At 34.9% G+C, this 14,716-nt stretch overlaps 1 protein-coding gene across 3 annotated transcripts in view; it reads left to right on the plus strand.

Annotated features, from left to right (window-relative positions):
* Rb1 (RB transcriptional corepressor 1) overlaps positions 1–14,716 on the plus strand; it is a 150,719-nt gene that overhangs the window by 50,784 nt on the left and 85,219 nt on the right. For all 3 annotated transcript variants that reach the window (XM_074043390.1, XM_020170850.2, XM_020170849.2), the window contains 6 exons: positions 448–535; positions 3,021–3,137; positions 6,765–6,821; positions 6,911–6,942; positions 7,026–7,102; positions 8,127–8,323. In XM_074043390.1, the coding sequence (XP_073899491.1) occupies positions 448–535; positions 3,021–3,137; positions 6,765–6,821; positions 6,911–6,942; positions 7,026–7,102; positions 8,127–8,323 (568 nt within the window). The remainder of the gene's footprint in view (positions 1–447; positions 536–3,020; positions 3,138–6,764; positions 6,822–6,910; positions 6,943–7,025; positions 7,103–8,126; positions 8,324–14,716) is intronic.

Consider the following 14,716-nt stretch of genomic DNA (forward strand, 5'->3'; position numbering starts at 1 on the left):
TTAGTTTCACTAATTAATATGGGTATTTCATTTTATTAGTAAGTATATCAGTTCTATAATTATAAATGTAGTGATTGTGAATATAATCTTATTCTTAAAGATTTAAATGAAGTATAATTTCTTATAAAGTACAACATACCAAAGGTTTTGGTTGGTTGGTTTTGGGGGCTTTTTTTAATACAAGTCTTGTTATGTAGCCCAGGCTGGCCTAGACATCCCTATTTAGTCCAGGCTGACCTCGAATTTATAATCCTCCTGCATCAGCATCCTGAGCACTATGATTGCAGGCATGCACCAGCATGTCTGGCTGTTAATAAGATCTTATTTCAGGGATCTTGTTAAAGATAAATGGGAGAGTCTGTGTGTTAGAAGATAGTTTTAACCTGAGAAATGTTCATTTTCTTTTTTCGTTGTTGCTTAATATTGCTTTTTTTTTTCCCCCTCTAGGACAGTTATGAATACCATCCAGCAATTAATGATGATTTTAAATTCAGCAAGTGATCAACCATCAGAAAATCTGATATCCTATTTCAATGTAAGCCATAAATAAAACATTTTTTATGATATCTTGGCAAAAAATTTGAAATCAGAAGTTAAAATACTAAGTATTTTTTAAAGCACATATCTCCCATTCAATGTGTAGCTGTTCATTATCTTGTTTCTTGCTTTTTCAGTCCCCCAAGATAGATATTATTAGTAGGTATAATCTTACTAAATTTTGTGTTTACCATTTGCCTTGATCACCATTCTTTTTTGAAACTTAGACATCACTTCTGAGATCATTTTCTTTATTCTTTAGATTTATTCTATAATAATTCCTATTGGGAGATTAGTTTGAGGTGAAATTAGAGGGTTTGGTTTTGTTTTTTTTTTTTTTACCTGAAATGTCTTTACTCTTATTTTGTGAGGGATGGTTTAGTTGGATCTTCAATTCTAGGTTGTTAATATTTGCTTTCTTTCAGAAGCTTAAGATAGTACTTTACTATTTTGAAGATACCACTTTACCATTTCTTGGCTCCCTTTGTTGCTAAAATTAAGAAGTCTTCTGTCAACCTAATGGTTATTCCTTTATAGTTAATCTATGTTTTTTCTCTTGGGCTGCTTTTAAGATCTTTAAGATCTTTTATTTAAAGGTGATGTCAGGACTGAACACTCACCATGGCCCTATTGTCTTTTTTAATCCTCCATCATATTTTCATTTACAATTCTTGCCTGGACCTGTGTGTACTGCAGTTTGCAATTCCTACTAGACCCTGAGTTTTACATTTGAAAGTCCTTGCTACCCTCCCTCTCCTCAAGAAAGGGAGAAAGAGAAAGTAGAAAGTCCTTTACTCCTTATTTAAAATCATATGAATAAGGGTTAGGACTCACTGAAATGTCTATATATACAAGACCAGGACATTTTTAAAAATTTGGTTTGTTCCAGAATTATGTGCTTTCTGTATTTGCTAATAGCTCATTTACTGTGATATAGTAGTCATATTCTGTTGTCATCTCTTGTTATGCTTTGTCCAGGAATTAGCAATTTCTGTCATCATACTCATAATTGTGTTGGCTGAGAACTCATTTTGCTGTCCAGCTGGTATTAAGTTGATTATGTCTATGTGTTGTCTGTAGGACAAGACTATTTGCCAAAACACATTTATCCAATTACCTAGAACTTTTAGCAAGGATGATGATAGAGGTTAAAAGAATGATAATCTCTTCTAAATATCAATTTGAATACCTGTTCCAGTGTTTGCAGTATGTAGGAGCTCTTTTTTTGAAAATTAGAATTACTTCAGTTGAGCAGAAAATTTTGCCTGAAAGGCATTTTCTTGGGTTTGTTTAAAGCTGAACTTCTGATTAAGCTTTACAGCTTGACTGCAGTTCCGGGCAAATGACAGATTGCCTTAGAGTGAGATATCTTTCTCTTGATGTTACTTCTTTGTTAGTTTAGATTTCTTTATTCTTAAGGTCAGTGCTATCTTCCCTATGTGTACAGACTGTGCACATTTTAATGGACATTTTGGCAGCCATGACTTTATGAAAGAAATGCTTCTTTGTTATATATTCCTAAGAGTTATATGTTGTTTTCTTACAGGAATATAGAATTTATTGGTATTTTAGAATGTGAAATTTTTGAATGGAAATGAATACATTACAAAGAAAATTATAATCAATCTTAACTTTAGAAAGTTTTTTCCCTAGTGTATAATATTTGGAATGTATTTAATCTGTAGAGATTATAAAAAATGAGTCTTTGATTATAGTTTATGTGAATCATGTTTGTGATATATTTTAATATGAGTTATGGAATATTATAATACATCATACTATTTACTTTAATATGTCATTCTGTAATGTGCTTTGATTATTAAAGTTGACATAGCCCCAGCCCAAATAAAAATGTGTTCGAACATCTTCTGTAAGTATTTCCCCATCTTAGGTTTCTAAAAATGTAGTTAAGTGATTTGGTTAATTCTTTTTTTTTTTTTGGGTGGTACTGGGGTTTGAACTGAAGGCCTCATGCTTCCCAGGCAGGTGCTCTATCACTTGAGTCACTCCACCAGCCCAATTTGGCTTATTTTTAACTCCTTAAGTGCTCTACCACATGAGCCACACCCCCAACCCCAATTCTTTACTCTTTTAAGCACAGCTTTAAATTAGGAAATGATACCACCCTTACATCTTACTTTTACTTTTTCATTTGCTGTAGGGAGGAGGTAATATACATTCTAATAAAACTTTTAGTTGAAAATATTTTTTGATAATGTGTGCTCTTCCCTTGCTTACTACCAGAACATTTAGGTAATGGGATTTTTAGTTGTATCAAGGGTTTTTTTTTGGTCACTAATGTTAATCCAAGGAAATTCTGTTGTCTGCTTATGTTCTGAAGTTGCATTTCCCTAGTTATTGAGGAAGTGTTTCCACACTTTTATAAATAATTGAAAATACCAAGTCGCTTATTATGCAACAGAAATTTTTAGTTCTGGTTAAACAGTGTCCTCAGTGTTGATTTCTATTTATATTTCTTAAAGAACTGCACAGTGAACCCAAAAGAAAATATCCTGAAGAGAGTGAAGGATATTGGACACATCTTTAAAGAGAAATTTGCTAATGCTGTGGGACAGGGGTGTGTTGACATTGGATCACAGGTAACTTGAGTTAATTTTTATTAGTGTCACTATATAGAAGTAATTTTAAAGACAGCACTTATCTTGACTGTTTACTACTACACTAGTATTTGTCCAGTCATAGGAAATACTGGCAGGTAGTTTATCCCAGCTTATAGGAAATTTCATGGGCAAACAAACACTTCTCACCTCATTATAAAAAACAAAAGTATATATGCCAATTATTGAAATTTTAGAAAATACAAATAAGAAAAAAATTAAAATTTCTGATATTATTAAATTTTTGATATTTATATTTTGACTTCTCAAAAATATTCATACATATGTGGGTGGGGTTAATGCTGTATGTGCCATTTCTCAATGTAATTATTGAGTAATACTGTTATTGATTCATAAAATAAGCCAACATAGATACTTGATAGTAGCATCTAAGCTGAGAGAAGCCCCAGCCTTGGCTGCTGTGTGCCCCCCTGACTGCAGGAGCCCAAGGACATCGCCGGGTCTCTCAGGAAATGGAGTCTATGACCTTTGATGACGTGGATCAAGTTCACCCACGAAGAGTGGGCTTTGGGCAATCCTTCATGACAGAAACTATACATCGATGTGATGGTAGAAACCTTCCGGAATCTGACCTCTGTTAGGGAAGATCAGACCATTGAAGAGGTTTATAGAAATTCCAGAAGAAATCTAAGAAGTTAAGTGGTAGGGAGACGCTGTGAACACAAAGAAGATATTCAGTGTGGAGAAGTCTTCAGTCATACTCCAGATCATATTATGAGCAATAATACTCCTACTGGAGTGGGAACAAATGAAAACTGTGTCTGTACAGAAGTCTTCATCAGGCATCCATCCCTGAGTCTGCCCTTGAGAACTCAGAGTGGAACTGAGCCACATGAGTATCAGGAATATGGACAAAAGCCACTTAAATGGAAGAATTCTGGGAAAACCTTTCCTGATTCCAGATTTCTTTAATGGCATGAAAGAATTCACCCTGGAGAGACACCCTTTCTATGTAAGCAGTATGGAAAAGCCTCCTTTCATTTTAGTGACCTTTGCAAACATGAACTGACTTCTGGTGGAGAAGCAATGTGGGAAACCCATCTCACATTTGTGTGTTGTTGAAAAACAAGAAAGAACTTCCAGTACAGAGAAACCCTATGTCTGCAGGTAATGTGGAAAAGCCTTTAGTTCTCCCAGTTACCTGAAAACACATGAAGGATTTCACACTGGAGTGAAGCCCTTTACATGGAAGCAATATGGAAAAGCCTTTATTTCATTCATTTACCTCAAAAAACATGAAGGAATTCACACTGGAGCGAAACCTTATGTATGTAAACAATGTGGGAAAGCCTTCTGTTGGTCCTGTGACCTTCGAAAACGTGAAAACTCAGTGGTGAGAAATGCTTTGTATGTGAGCACTGTGGAAAAGCTTTTAGTTCTTCCAGTTCCCTCAAAACACATGAAAGAACTCACACTGGAGGGAAGCCCTTAGCATGTAAACAATGTGGAAAAGCCTTTAATTCTTCCTGATACCTCAAAGCACATGAAGGAATTCACACTGGAGCAAAACGTTATGCTTGTAGATAATGTGGAAAAGCCGTCTATTGGTCTAGTAAGCTTTGAGGACATGTGAAAATTCACAGTGGTGAAAAACCCTATGTATGCAAATAGTGTGGAAAAACTTTTAGTTCTTCCAGTTACCTCAAAACACAAGAGGGGCTGGAGGAGTGGCTCAAATGGTAGAGCACCTGCCTAGGAATTGCGATGCCCTGAGTTCAAACCCCAGCACCACCAAAAAAAAACCAAAAAACAAAAAAACATGATGCCCACAAAACAGGCATCAAATCCACTTTGGGGGGAGAAATGACCCAAGCCTTGTATGCACATATGAATAAAAAAAAAAAAAACACAAGAAAGAATTCACAATGGAGAGAAGACATTTGCATGTAAGCAATGTGGGAAAGCCTTTACTTCATCCAGGCACCTCAAAACACATGAACAGATTCACACTGGAGTGAAATATTATGAATGTAAACAATGTGGAAAAGCCTCTGTTGGTTCAGTGGCCTTAGATCACATGGACAAATTTATTGTAGTGAGAAAACCTATACATGCAAGCAATGTAGAAAAGCTCTTACTTCTTCCAGGCACCTGAAATTACATACAGGAATTCACATTGGAGCAAAACCTTATGCATGTAAACAATGTGGGAAAGCCTTCTATTGGTCCAAAACCTTAGAAAACATGAAAAAAATTATAGTGGTGAGAACCCCTATATATGTAAGTAATGTGGAACGCCTATTAGTTCTTTTTGTTACCTCAAACACACGAAGGAAGTCACACTGGAGAGACGATCTTTGCCTGTAAGCAATGTGGAAAAGCCTTTACTTTAACCAGGTACTTCAAAACACATGAACAGATTCACACTGGTGTGAATCCTTATGAATGTAAACAATGTAGGAAACCCTTCTCTTCTTCCTGCGACCTTTGGAGACATATATAAACCCACAGTTCCACAAGTTTGTCATGCATGTGATTGAGTTAGCACTGATTCCTTGCCAGACATGGAACACCTAATCATCCTGTTTCTGGGATTAAAACTCACTTTTTGAGCTTGTATAATATAATTTCTAAATGCTGGCAGAGTAGACCATGTGGTAACAGAGCCAGCCTGACAAGTGTGAAGACCCTGAGTTCAAGCCCCAGTGCTGCCCCACCCCCAAAAAGACACAGTAATATTTTTAAGTTCAAAGATGACATCAGAACAGGAATGGCAAATACTGGTTTGTTGTGTATTCAAAGCACTAATTAAAATATATTTATAATTGAAAAAAATTAAGCCAACATATTGGGTAAGAGTATGGACTTGAGTTACAGCCTGGGTTTGTATCTAGTTCTGTTACTTATGAACTATGTAATCGTGAACATATTGTTTTAACTTCTCTGAGATTCAGGTCCTATATTTGTTGTGTGATATTAATGAGGGCAATAAGTAAAATGTTTGAAAATTGTAATCACTGTACACATTTGTTCCAGTGCAGTGAGGTTATATTTTGATACCACTAGTGTTTTAATCAACTATTCTTAAAAGTTCTTTTTAATTGTATATGACAACCACTTGTGGCTATGTACTCTTAATGTGGAATAGATGAATATGGGTTTGTGTATGTGAGCATGTGTATGTAACTCAAAAATCTGGTCATTATTTCAACTGATGGGAACTAGTTGGTTGGTTAAAACTATTTGCTGATTTTTGCCAGTGCCCATTTTACTAAGTTTTGTAGACATAGACTATTCTCTTAATCCCAGCAGCTGTTTTGAAAACAGATGCTCTAAGTTATAAGAAGTATTATACTAGGTATGTAAAATACTTAAAATAGTACTGGGCATATAACCTATCCTTAGTATAAAGAATCTAGACTGAAGTGGAGGGAAGGAAAATCAGGTAGTGGATCATGTTCTTGATAATTTATTGGGAATGTTAACCATCAGTTTATACTTAAGTTTTGAGTTTTGGACAAGCTAGCTTTTGTGATCTTTGGTAGCTATATTCCTAAAAAGGTTTAGAAGTATATTTCAAGAAAAGGCTTTTACAAAAATTAGTGATTTTCTAAAATAATGTGTCCTTATGTTTCTTTCTCTTTGTAGCGATATAAACTCGGAGTCCGATTGTATTACCGAGTGATGGAATCTATGCTTAAATCAGTAAGTTAAAAAGTATGTAACAGAAAAAATTACTGCTAGTATAGCTGAGGTTTCCATTTAACATTTTTGTTTTAAATTATCTGTTTTAGGAAGAAGAACGATTATCCATTCAAAATTTTAGGTAAAATTTTTTAGTTTTGGTCAAATAATTTTTTTTAATGAAAGTAAACATTTTGAATTCATTCCTTTTATTTTTTCTTTTAGCAAACTCCTGAATGACAATATCTTTCATATGTCTTTATTGGCGTGTGCTCTTGAAGTTGTAATGGCTACATATAGCAGTAAGTTAAATTTTAGTAAATAAACATTTTAGTTTAAAGTTAAAAAAATCTTAAGGTGTGTTATGGTTTTTGTTCTTTTTCTGGGAGGTACGGATGTTGAGGAAAAATAGGCATATTTTTAGATCAGCATATAGTGAAGAATATAATTGGTCCTCAAAGCTAGTTAAGTGGCTTAGCATCTGAGTCATTTCAGGTCATCTTGGGGATGGTATTTTACTAAGATCCTATTTTGAAGATACTAAATCTCGGAAAGGTGGCTATTGGAACCCCTTCAAAGACTGGTGAGATTATAAAGTGCCAAAGGAATATTAAAGAGCAGCCAGCACACATATGAAAGCACTATTGTAACCTCTGTGCTCATGAGGCCAGAAGTTGGAGCTGGAATCCACCAAAGCCTGAGTGACTTTCTTAATTGGTGATTGCTTTTAAGACAACTATGAAAATTTAATAATTATTGATAAACAGAACAAAGGCCAATAGGAGTGTTTTTCGTATTAATTTTAAATAGGCATTATTTCATAAATAATGCTACAAATGTTAAAAAGTCTTGCAGAAACAAAAGAGGAACATTTAAGGATATAATTAAACAATAAAAGAGGAACTTAATAAATTCCTATGGAAACATTTTAAACACTGCACATTTTAAAGAGATACCATTTTCTAACTAATGAAGTCAGCAAAATCTTGAAAACATTTTTTCCTCTTTGCACAAGGATTTATGAGAGAGTTAAGATGAAACTGCTAATGAATTTCTGATAAGATATTAAACCTACTTTTGATAAAAGTTTAGGGCATTTAAGCCCTTGCAAATTTGATGTAAGATATGAACACTTTCCCTAAGAAAAATATACATGCATATACACTCTTGAGAGTCCATGTATACAGAATAAAATCTTTTGCTCTAAATAAAAGTTATTTAACCCTTTTGCTATTTTAAAATTCTTTGTTCAAGATGATCTTCCAAATGAAAAATACTTAAAGTCTTAACATTTCATATTCATACATTTTTTTCTTTTATTTTCAGGAAGTACATCTCAGAATCTTGATTCTGGAACGGATTTGTCTTTCCCATGGATTCTGAATGTACTTAATTTAAAAGCCTTTGATTTTTACAAAGTGATTGAAAGTTTTATCAAAGCAGAAGCCAACTTGACAAGAGAAATGATAAAACATTTAGAACGATGTGAACATCGAATCATGGAATCCCTTGCATGGCTCTCAGTAAGTAACAGCTAGCTAAAATAATTAAGGATCTTCATGTGCATATGGCTAATAAGTATTTCTTAACATCTACTTAAGAGCAAATATCCACTGTAATGAATAATATCATTTCAGTGTATAGCCCAAGAATCAAGTAGAATATTAAAATGGACTTTTTTTTTCTTTTGTTCAGTTCCCTTTTAATAGACTGGACTTCTATTAGAGCTGTCCAGAGCATCTAACACGCTGATCTATCTAGGAATAGCTTTTATTTAAATGTAGTGCTTTAAAGTAAAACAGAAGTTTTTAAAGTATTTAGGTATATAAGCAACTAAAAAAAAAACACCTCAAAACACCTGTATATAATACTGATAATGTAAATGTCTGCTCTACAATTTCAACAAAATTAAAATTTTGAGATTATGCTATTTAATGATTCCTGTACACTATAATAGGACTCACTTTTGTGCCATTATTAAAGATAACACAAAAACCTACACTATTGTTCAATTATGTGTATTGTATAAAGCATGATAGGGCCACAAGTCATATGCTCTAGGATCTATTTATAGCATATAAGCTTTTTTATTAATAAAGATGACATTTCCTATGTAGCAATTGTAAACTGTTTACTTGCAGTTCTATTATGTTCTTCAGATCTGCGTAGTTGGATAACACTTTGAAAATTGCCATATTTGTGGATTACTAGTTGGGTTTTTTGAAACTGTATTGCACACTAAGCATATGCATGTTGAGCCCCAACATTATCCTCAAAAAGTTTTGAGTTTTGGAGCAGTTTAGGTTTTGGGTTTTCAGATTAGGGATCTTCAGCCAGTAAAGTCTATGCAGACTTTCCAAAATTTGAAAAACCCTGAAATCTGAAACACTGACAGTCCCAGGCATTTCAGATAAGAGGTACTCAACCTGTAAATATTTTTAAATTTACACAAGTTTATAGAAATGGTAATAAAAATTAATGAGTTGTATTAGAATCTTAATCTGCACATGTAACCTTAGTTTTAATTTTTTGCACATTTTAAAAATACTTAATGATTGACTTATTTCTTAGTGTTCTCTTGTATTATCATAGACAGTGGATAGAGAAGAAAAGTAGGAAAAAAGTGATAGAAACATGTTACACTGTAGTTAATGAATTTGGTAACTGCTTGTAAGACAAATTTCCATTTGATAAGAAAAGGAGTGTTTAGAAGAAAACTTAGAATCTAGAAGTTGAAATGAAAATAGAAAAATTCTATTAAATGAATGAATCAAAAAAAAATATTTTTCAGAGGTTTGTTTGTTCTCTCTGCTACAAACTGAAATTAGGGTGTTATATCATCTGAAAGGGATTATTCTTACTACTTTTTTTTTTTTTTTTTTGCAGTATGTGGTTTGAACTCAGGGCCTCAGTGTTGCTAGTCAGCACTCTTACCACTTGAGCTATTCCACCAGTCTTTTGTGTGTTTGTGTGATGAGTTTTTTATCTTTTTCTTTTCTTTCTTTTTTGGGGGGAAGGGGGACTGTACTGGGATTTGGACTCGGAGCCTTGCCCTTGAAGGCAGACACTCTACTACTTGAGCCGTACCACCAGCTTTAACTGCTTTTAAATAATCAATTTTATTACCATCAGCACATATTTATTGAACATCTGCTGTATACTATGCAGTGAGGCAGAGATTCTAAAGGTACATAAAGAGCAGAGGCTCTGAAATTGTAGAGAAAGTAATAGAAATTTCCTGTTTTCAAAAATTGCTTGTGCTCTAGACTTTTCAGCTCAACTACTGCCAGGTATAGATTCTAAACAATATTCCTTTACTTTTGAGAATTTTTTGGAGGAAAAATGGCATGCCCCAAGTTTGGAAAATAGTATAATTTATTTATGATAGATAGGATGATGTAATAGTCACAAACCTCTGAATTTAAATTCTAGGAGATGAAACAACAGATAACTTCTATTTACTCATATATATATGTTTAAATTCTATGTTACTTTTTAAATTATAATAGAGCTAGAGTGGTTAGCAGATACCATTGTGAAGGTAAGTAATGCCACACAAACAGGATACTGTGTACTTTTCCTGTGAGAGTAATGGAACATGGAATGGGTATGTTTGAGCTTTTACATATCTATACAGGAAAGTGTATAGTTCAAGCAACCATTTGAGGAATTTTTCACAAATTGAGCACAACAGATATCCAGTTCAAGACTCTTAGCAAGCTTTCAAAGTCTTTTGATTCTGTTTCAGAATAAAAATTTTTCATTAATGCTATAAGTTGATGGGAACATAGTTACATAGTGTGTTGACTGAGGGAAACATCAAGTGAGATACTACTCCATCCACCCCCAGTAACTGGGGAGGAGTGCTGAAATTGAATCCACGATCTTGCATATGCTAGACCGGTGCTCTACCACTGAACTAGACCCCCACCTTCTTCTCCAAAAACTTAATGAAAGGAAGAACATCACTTTATTGATCTTGTGGGGAAACAGATTCAGAGTCTTTGCTTGACAGTCTTGAGAAACATTAAATCAAGAAGGAACGAGCACACACTTCTGGTTCTTTTCATCCCAGGGAGATTAGCAGGCAGTAGGTAAGTGTGTGATGCTGGGAAGGGTCTATTGATAAATCTAGCAAGTTCTCACTCTCTAGAAATGTGAGAGATTAGAGATGACTTAGAATGAATCATACCTAAGAATCAGATTAAACAGCCTCTAGGTGTGTGGGCCTGTTAGCTCTGTTACATGCTCATAATGCTGGCGTGTGATGAAATGAGGTTTGGATATCTTAGCTTTGTTGTTTTCTAAATTTACCCAGTTTTTTTTCAATAAATCTCTATAGACCAAGGTGTGTTTGGTGCTTTATTCTTCAAATGGTCTCTCTTTCCTGGACTATTGTGGACTCTTCTTATTCATCTTCCATCTGCTACCTTGAGACCATTTCTCTCACAGCAGCCAGAGAAATCCTAAAAGTGCACATCTTATCATGCTAATTCCTCAGATAAAAACTTTCTGTGGGGGTCATATTCATCTAGTGATGATGGAAGGATACACTACCAAAAGACTCCCTACAAAGAAACAACTGCTATACAGTCTTTATAGCACACAGGAAGCAGCAGTCTAAAATCACTGGAGAGGAAGGACAGGCAGACTAGTTGAGAAGTGGTAGAGGGCAGCTGTGAACCTGTGCAGGAAGGTGGCTGTTAGTGTGGGGCTAAGTGTGGGGAAGGGCAGTAGTGTGGGGAAAGGGTGCCAGTGGGAAAACTGTAGGTTTTCTGAAAGTAGAGAAGGAAAGTGAAAAACTGAAACTGGAGAAACCTTGTCTATTGAAGAAAATGGAAGAATTTTGTAAGGGAAAGAACCAGGGAAAGGCTGTTCAAATTCTGGTGATCCACATTTCTGATTGAAATCTGAATCATTCCTGTGTGTAACAGACTCAGACTCAGCTTAATGAAAGACAAAAGGTTTTTTGAGTTGAGTGGAGTTGCTGCCCAGTTAAATGGTGTGTACAGTTCAAGTTCAGTAAAGATATTGCTTGTTAACACACACACACATGAACAAATGAACAAAAAAAATGCTCATTTGAGGAAAATAACATAATCTAGAATCTTCATGATATAACCTGACATTAAAGATGTAATTCTAAAATTACCCAGCATGCAAAGGTCAGAGGAATCAAGTGCATGTTTTTACAATGGTAGCTTTTAAGTCAACTATTTGACGGCCCAAAGGCTCTTGTTTAGAAGCTTTGTCTCCTTTCTTTTTATGTGAGCAGTTCAAAGTGTAGGACTATGGTTCCCTGGTGGTATCTGAAACGACTTCAGGGAATCTTCAGATAAAAATGTTTTACTCTTTACTTTTTTCAGTCTGTTGATATTTAAACTGATGACCTAAAGCTTTGCATAAATGAAGGCAGTGGCACTAAACTAGCTAGTAGTCATTGTATTCTTTGCTACTATACACTCTCACTTTTAAAAAAGTTAGTTTTATTTGAATGTCACTGAAACAGTTAAAAATCACTAATTTGATTAAATCTCCACTCTTGAGTATGTTTTTTTAAATACTCTTATGAAATGGAAATATATATAAAGGTGCATATTGAATTTGGATGATCTCTATAATTCAGTGAATCAGTATTTCAAAATGACTAATATATCAAGTTACGGGCTTATTCATGGGAAAGAGATTCATTAAAAGCTCTGGATAAGCACATATGAATAAAATAAAATAAATAAATAAATAAAAGCTCTGGATAAGCTGGGTATGGTGGCTCACACCTGTAATCATTTCTACTCAGGGACTGAAATTGGGAAGACAGCCCTGGTAAAAACTTCATGAGACTCCACCTCAACCAATAGCTAGGTACAGTGGTGTGTGCCTGCCATCCTAGCCATGCAAGAGGCTGCGATCAGGAGGATTGCAGTTTGAGGACAAACTGGGTAAAAAAGTTGGAAAGACTTCACTTCAACAGATAAGGCTGGGTGTGACAGTATGGACCTGTCATCCCATCTAGGGAGGAACGCACAAATAGGATGGTGGTCAAGGCTGGCCTGGGCAAAAAGCAAGACCCTGTCACAAAAATAACCAAAGCAGAAAGGGCTCAAGTGTGGATCAAGTGATAATGTGCCTGCCTGGAAGCATGAGGCCCTGAGTTCAAACTTCAGTACCACCACACATACAGAAGTTCAAGATAAACCAAAGGAGCTTAAGTTTTTAGAATATAAAAGGTTTGCTTCTGTTCTTTGATACAATTCTGATTCCACACTTGCAAGTAACCTTTAAGAACATGCCACTTGTTGAATTTTGGTGTAGTATCAAAGAAGAATAACCATGATTACCTCAAAAGACAATTAAAATATTTTTTCTCCCTTAAAGCCATATTTTCTTTGTATACTTCAACTGAAACAACATGTTGCAAGAAAGTAAAACAGATACAAGAATTCAGGTCTCTTTTATTGAACCAGATATTAAAGACATTATCAAGATTACAAAACAGTGCAGTGTTCTAGCTTTCAATTTTTCGAAAAATACTATTTTTCATTAAAATGTTATTTATGTTAACATATAATGGGTTTATTGTTTAAAATAAATCAGTATTTAAAAACTCTTTGGTTTCAGTTACATTTTAATTAAACTAAGGCTTGATTACCAATATGGTAAATACTGATGCATAAAACCTACATGAACAAAAGCTAAAATGCTCAGTCCTCAGTAATTTTAACAATTAAAATTCTTATGAGCCCCCCAAATTTGAGAACCCCTGTCTGCATTCTCTTTTCCATTCAGACTTGTTTGTTTAATTACCACTCACACAACAGTATTTCTTTCTGGCAGTCCTTGAGTTTTGAAATGCTTTTCCCTGCCTTTTTGTTTACCACGGTCTAAAGTCTCCATTCACTTTACCCTTTTTCTTATCACCCTCATCTGTACATTCTTCCTTCCTTACAGTCTTCCTGTGTTTATTATCTATACTAACTACTAGGCATTTGTAAACCTTACGTTCATTAACATTAGGTCTCTTAATGTATGTGGCACACTTAAAACAGTATCTGGCTTTATTTTATCAGATTTAGCAGCTAATTACCTAAGGGTGAGTAAGGGACAGAGAGGGTCAACTTACGATGACATCCAGGTTTCTGGCTTGTGTAACTAGGTGCCACTCATTAAAGTAAAATACCTAGGATTGGATGAGGTTTTCTTGGGGAGGTAAATTCATCTGGTTATGTTGAGTTTGAAGTAATTGTAGGTCATTCAAACAGAGGAGTTGGATGGCAGTTAGGTATCTAGGCTAGGGGTGTAGACTTGAGAGCCACCAACATGTATAATGAAAACTACTCTTTTGACAGTTCATCCTGTGCTGAGCATTTTGATGAGTACTTCTTATAAGAGCGTTGAATTTTCTTAATAATCCATTAGGTAGTGATATTCTAGGTGAGGAAATAAAGGCTAAAGATAGACTTCTGAGAAGTTCCAACATTTCAAGAATGCACAGGAATGAGAAGCTTCTGTCTCCAGAAGAGGCTGAAATACAACAGCCAGAGAGACAGGAGGAAAACAGAAGTATCACGAAGTGGGAGCATTACAAAGTCTGGGGGAGTGCTTGCTGTTTTAGACACAGAAGCAGCAGCCAGGAAAAATTGATAAGTTCTAGCAACAGGAAGCCAGTGGTGGCAGTAGCAAGAACTGTTAAGTGGAGTGGTGGGGATAGGATGAGATGTGAATGCTAGATAAAGAAGTGAAGGCAACGAATGATTATAGAGTGCTTTTATCTGAAGTTTCCTGTGAAGGCAAGTATAGATACAGCAAAAGTGAAGATAGAGCTTGGGGAGTAGGAGGTAGAGGGAAGATTTTTTTTTAAATGGAAGAGATAGGAAGTAAATGTTAATGGAAAAGAGTCAGTAGGAGTGTTCTATTAG

This window comes from Castor canadensis, chromosome 10 (assembly GCF_047511655.1).
Source record: "Castor canadensis chromosome 10, mCasCan1.hap1v2, whole genome shotgun sequence".
NCBI classification, from domain to species: domain Eukaryota; kingdom Metazoa; phylum Chordata; class Mammalia; order Rodentia; family Castoridae; genus Castor; species Castor canadensis.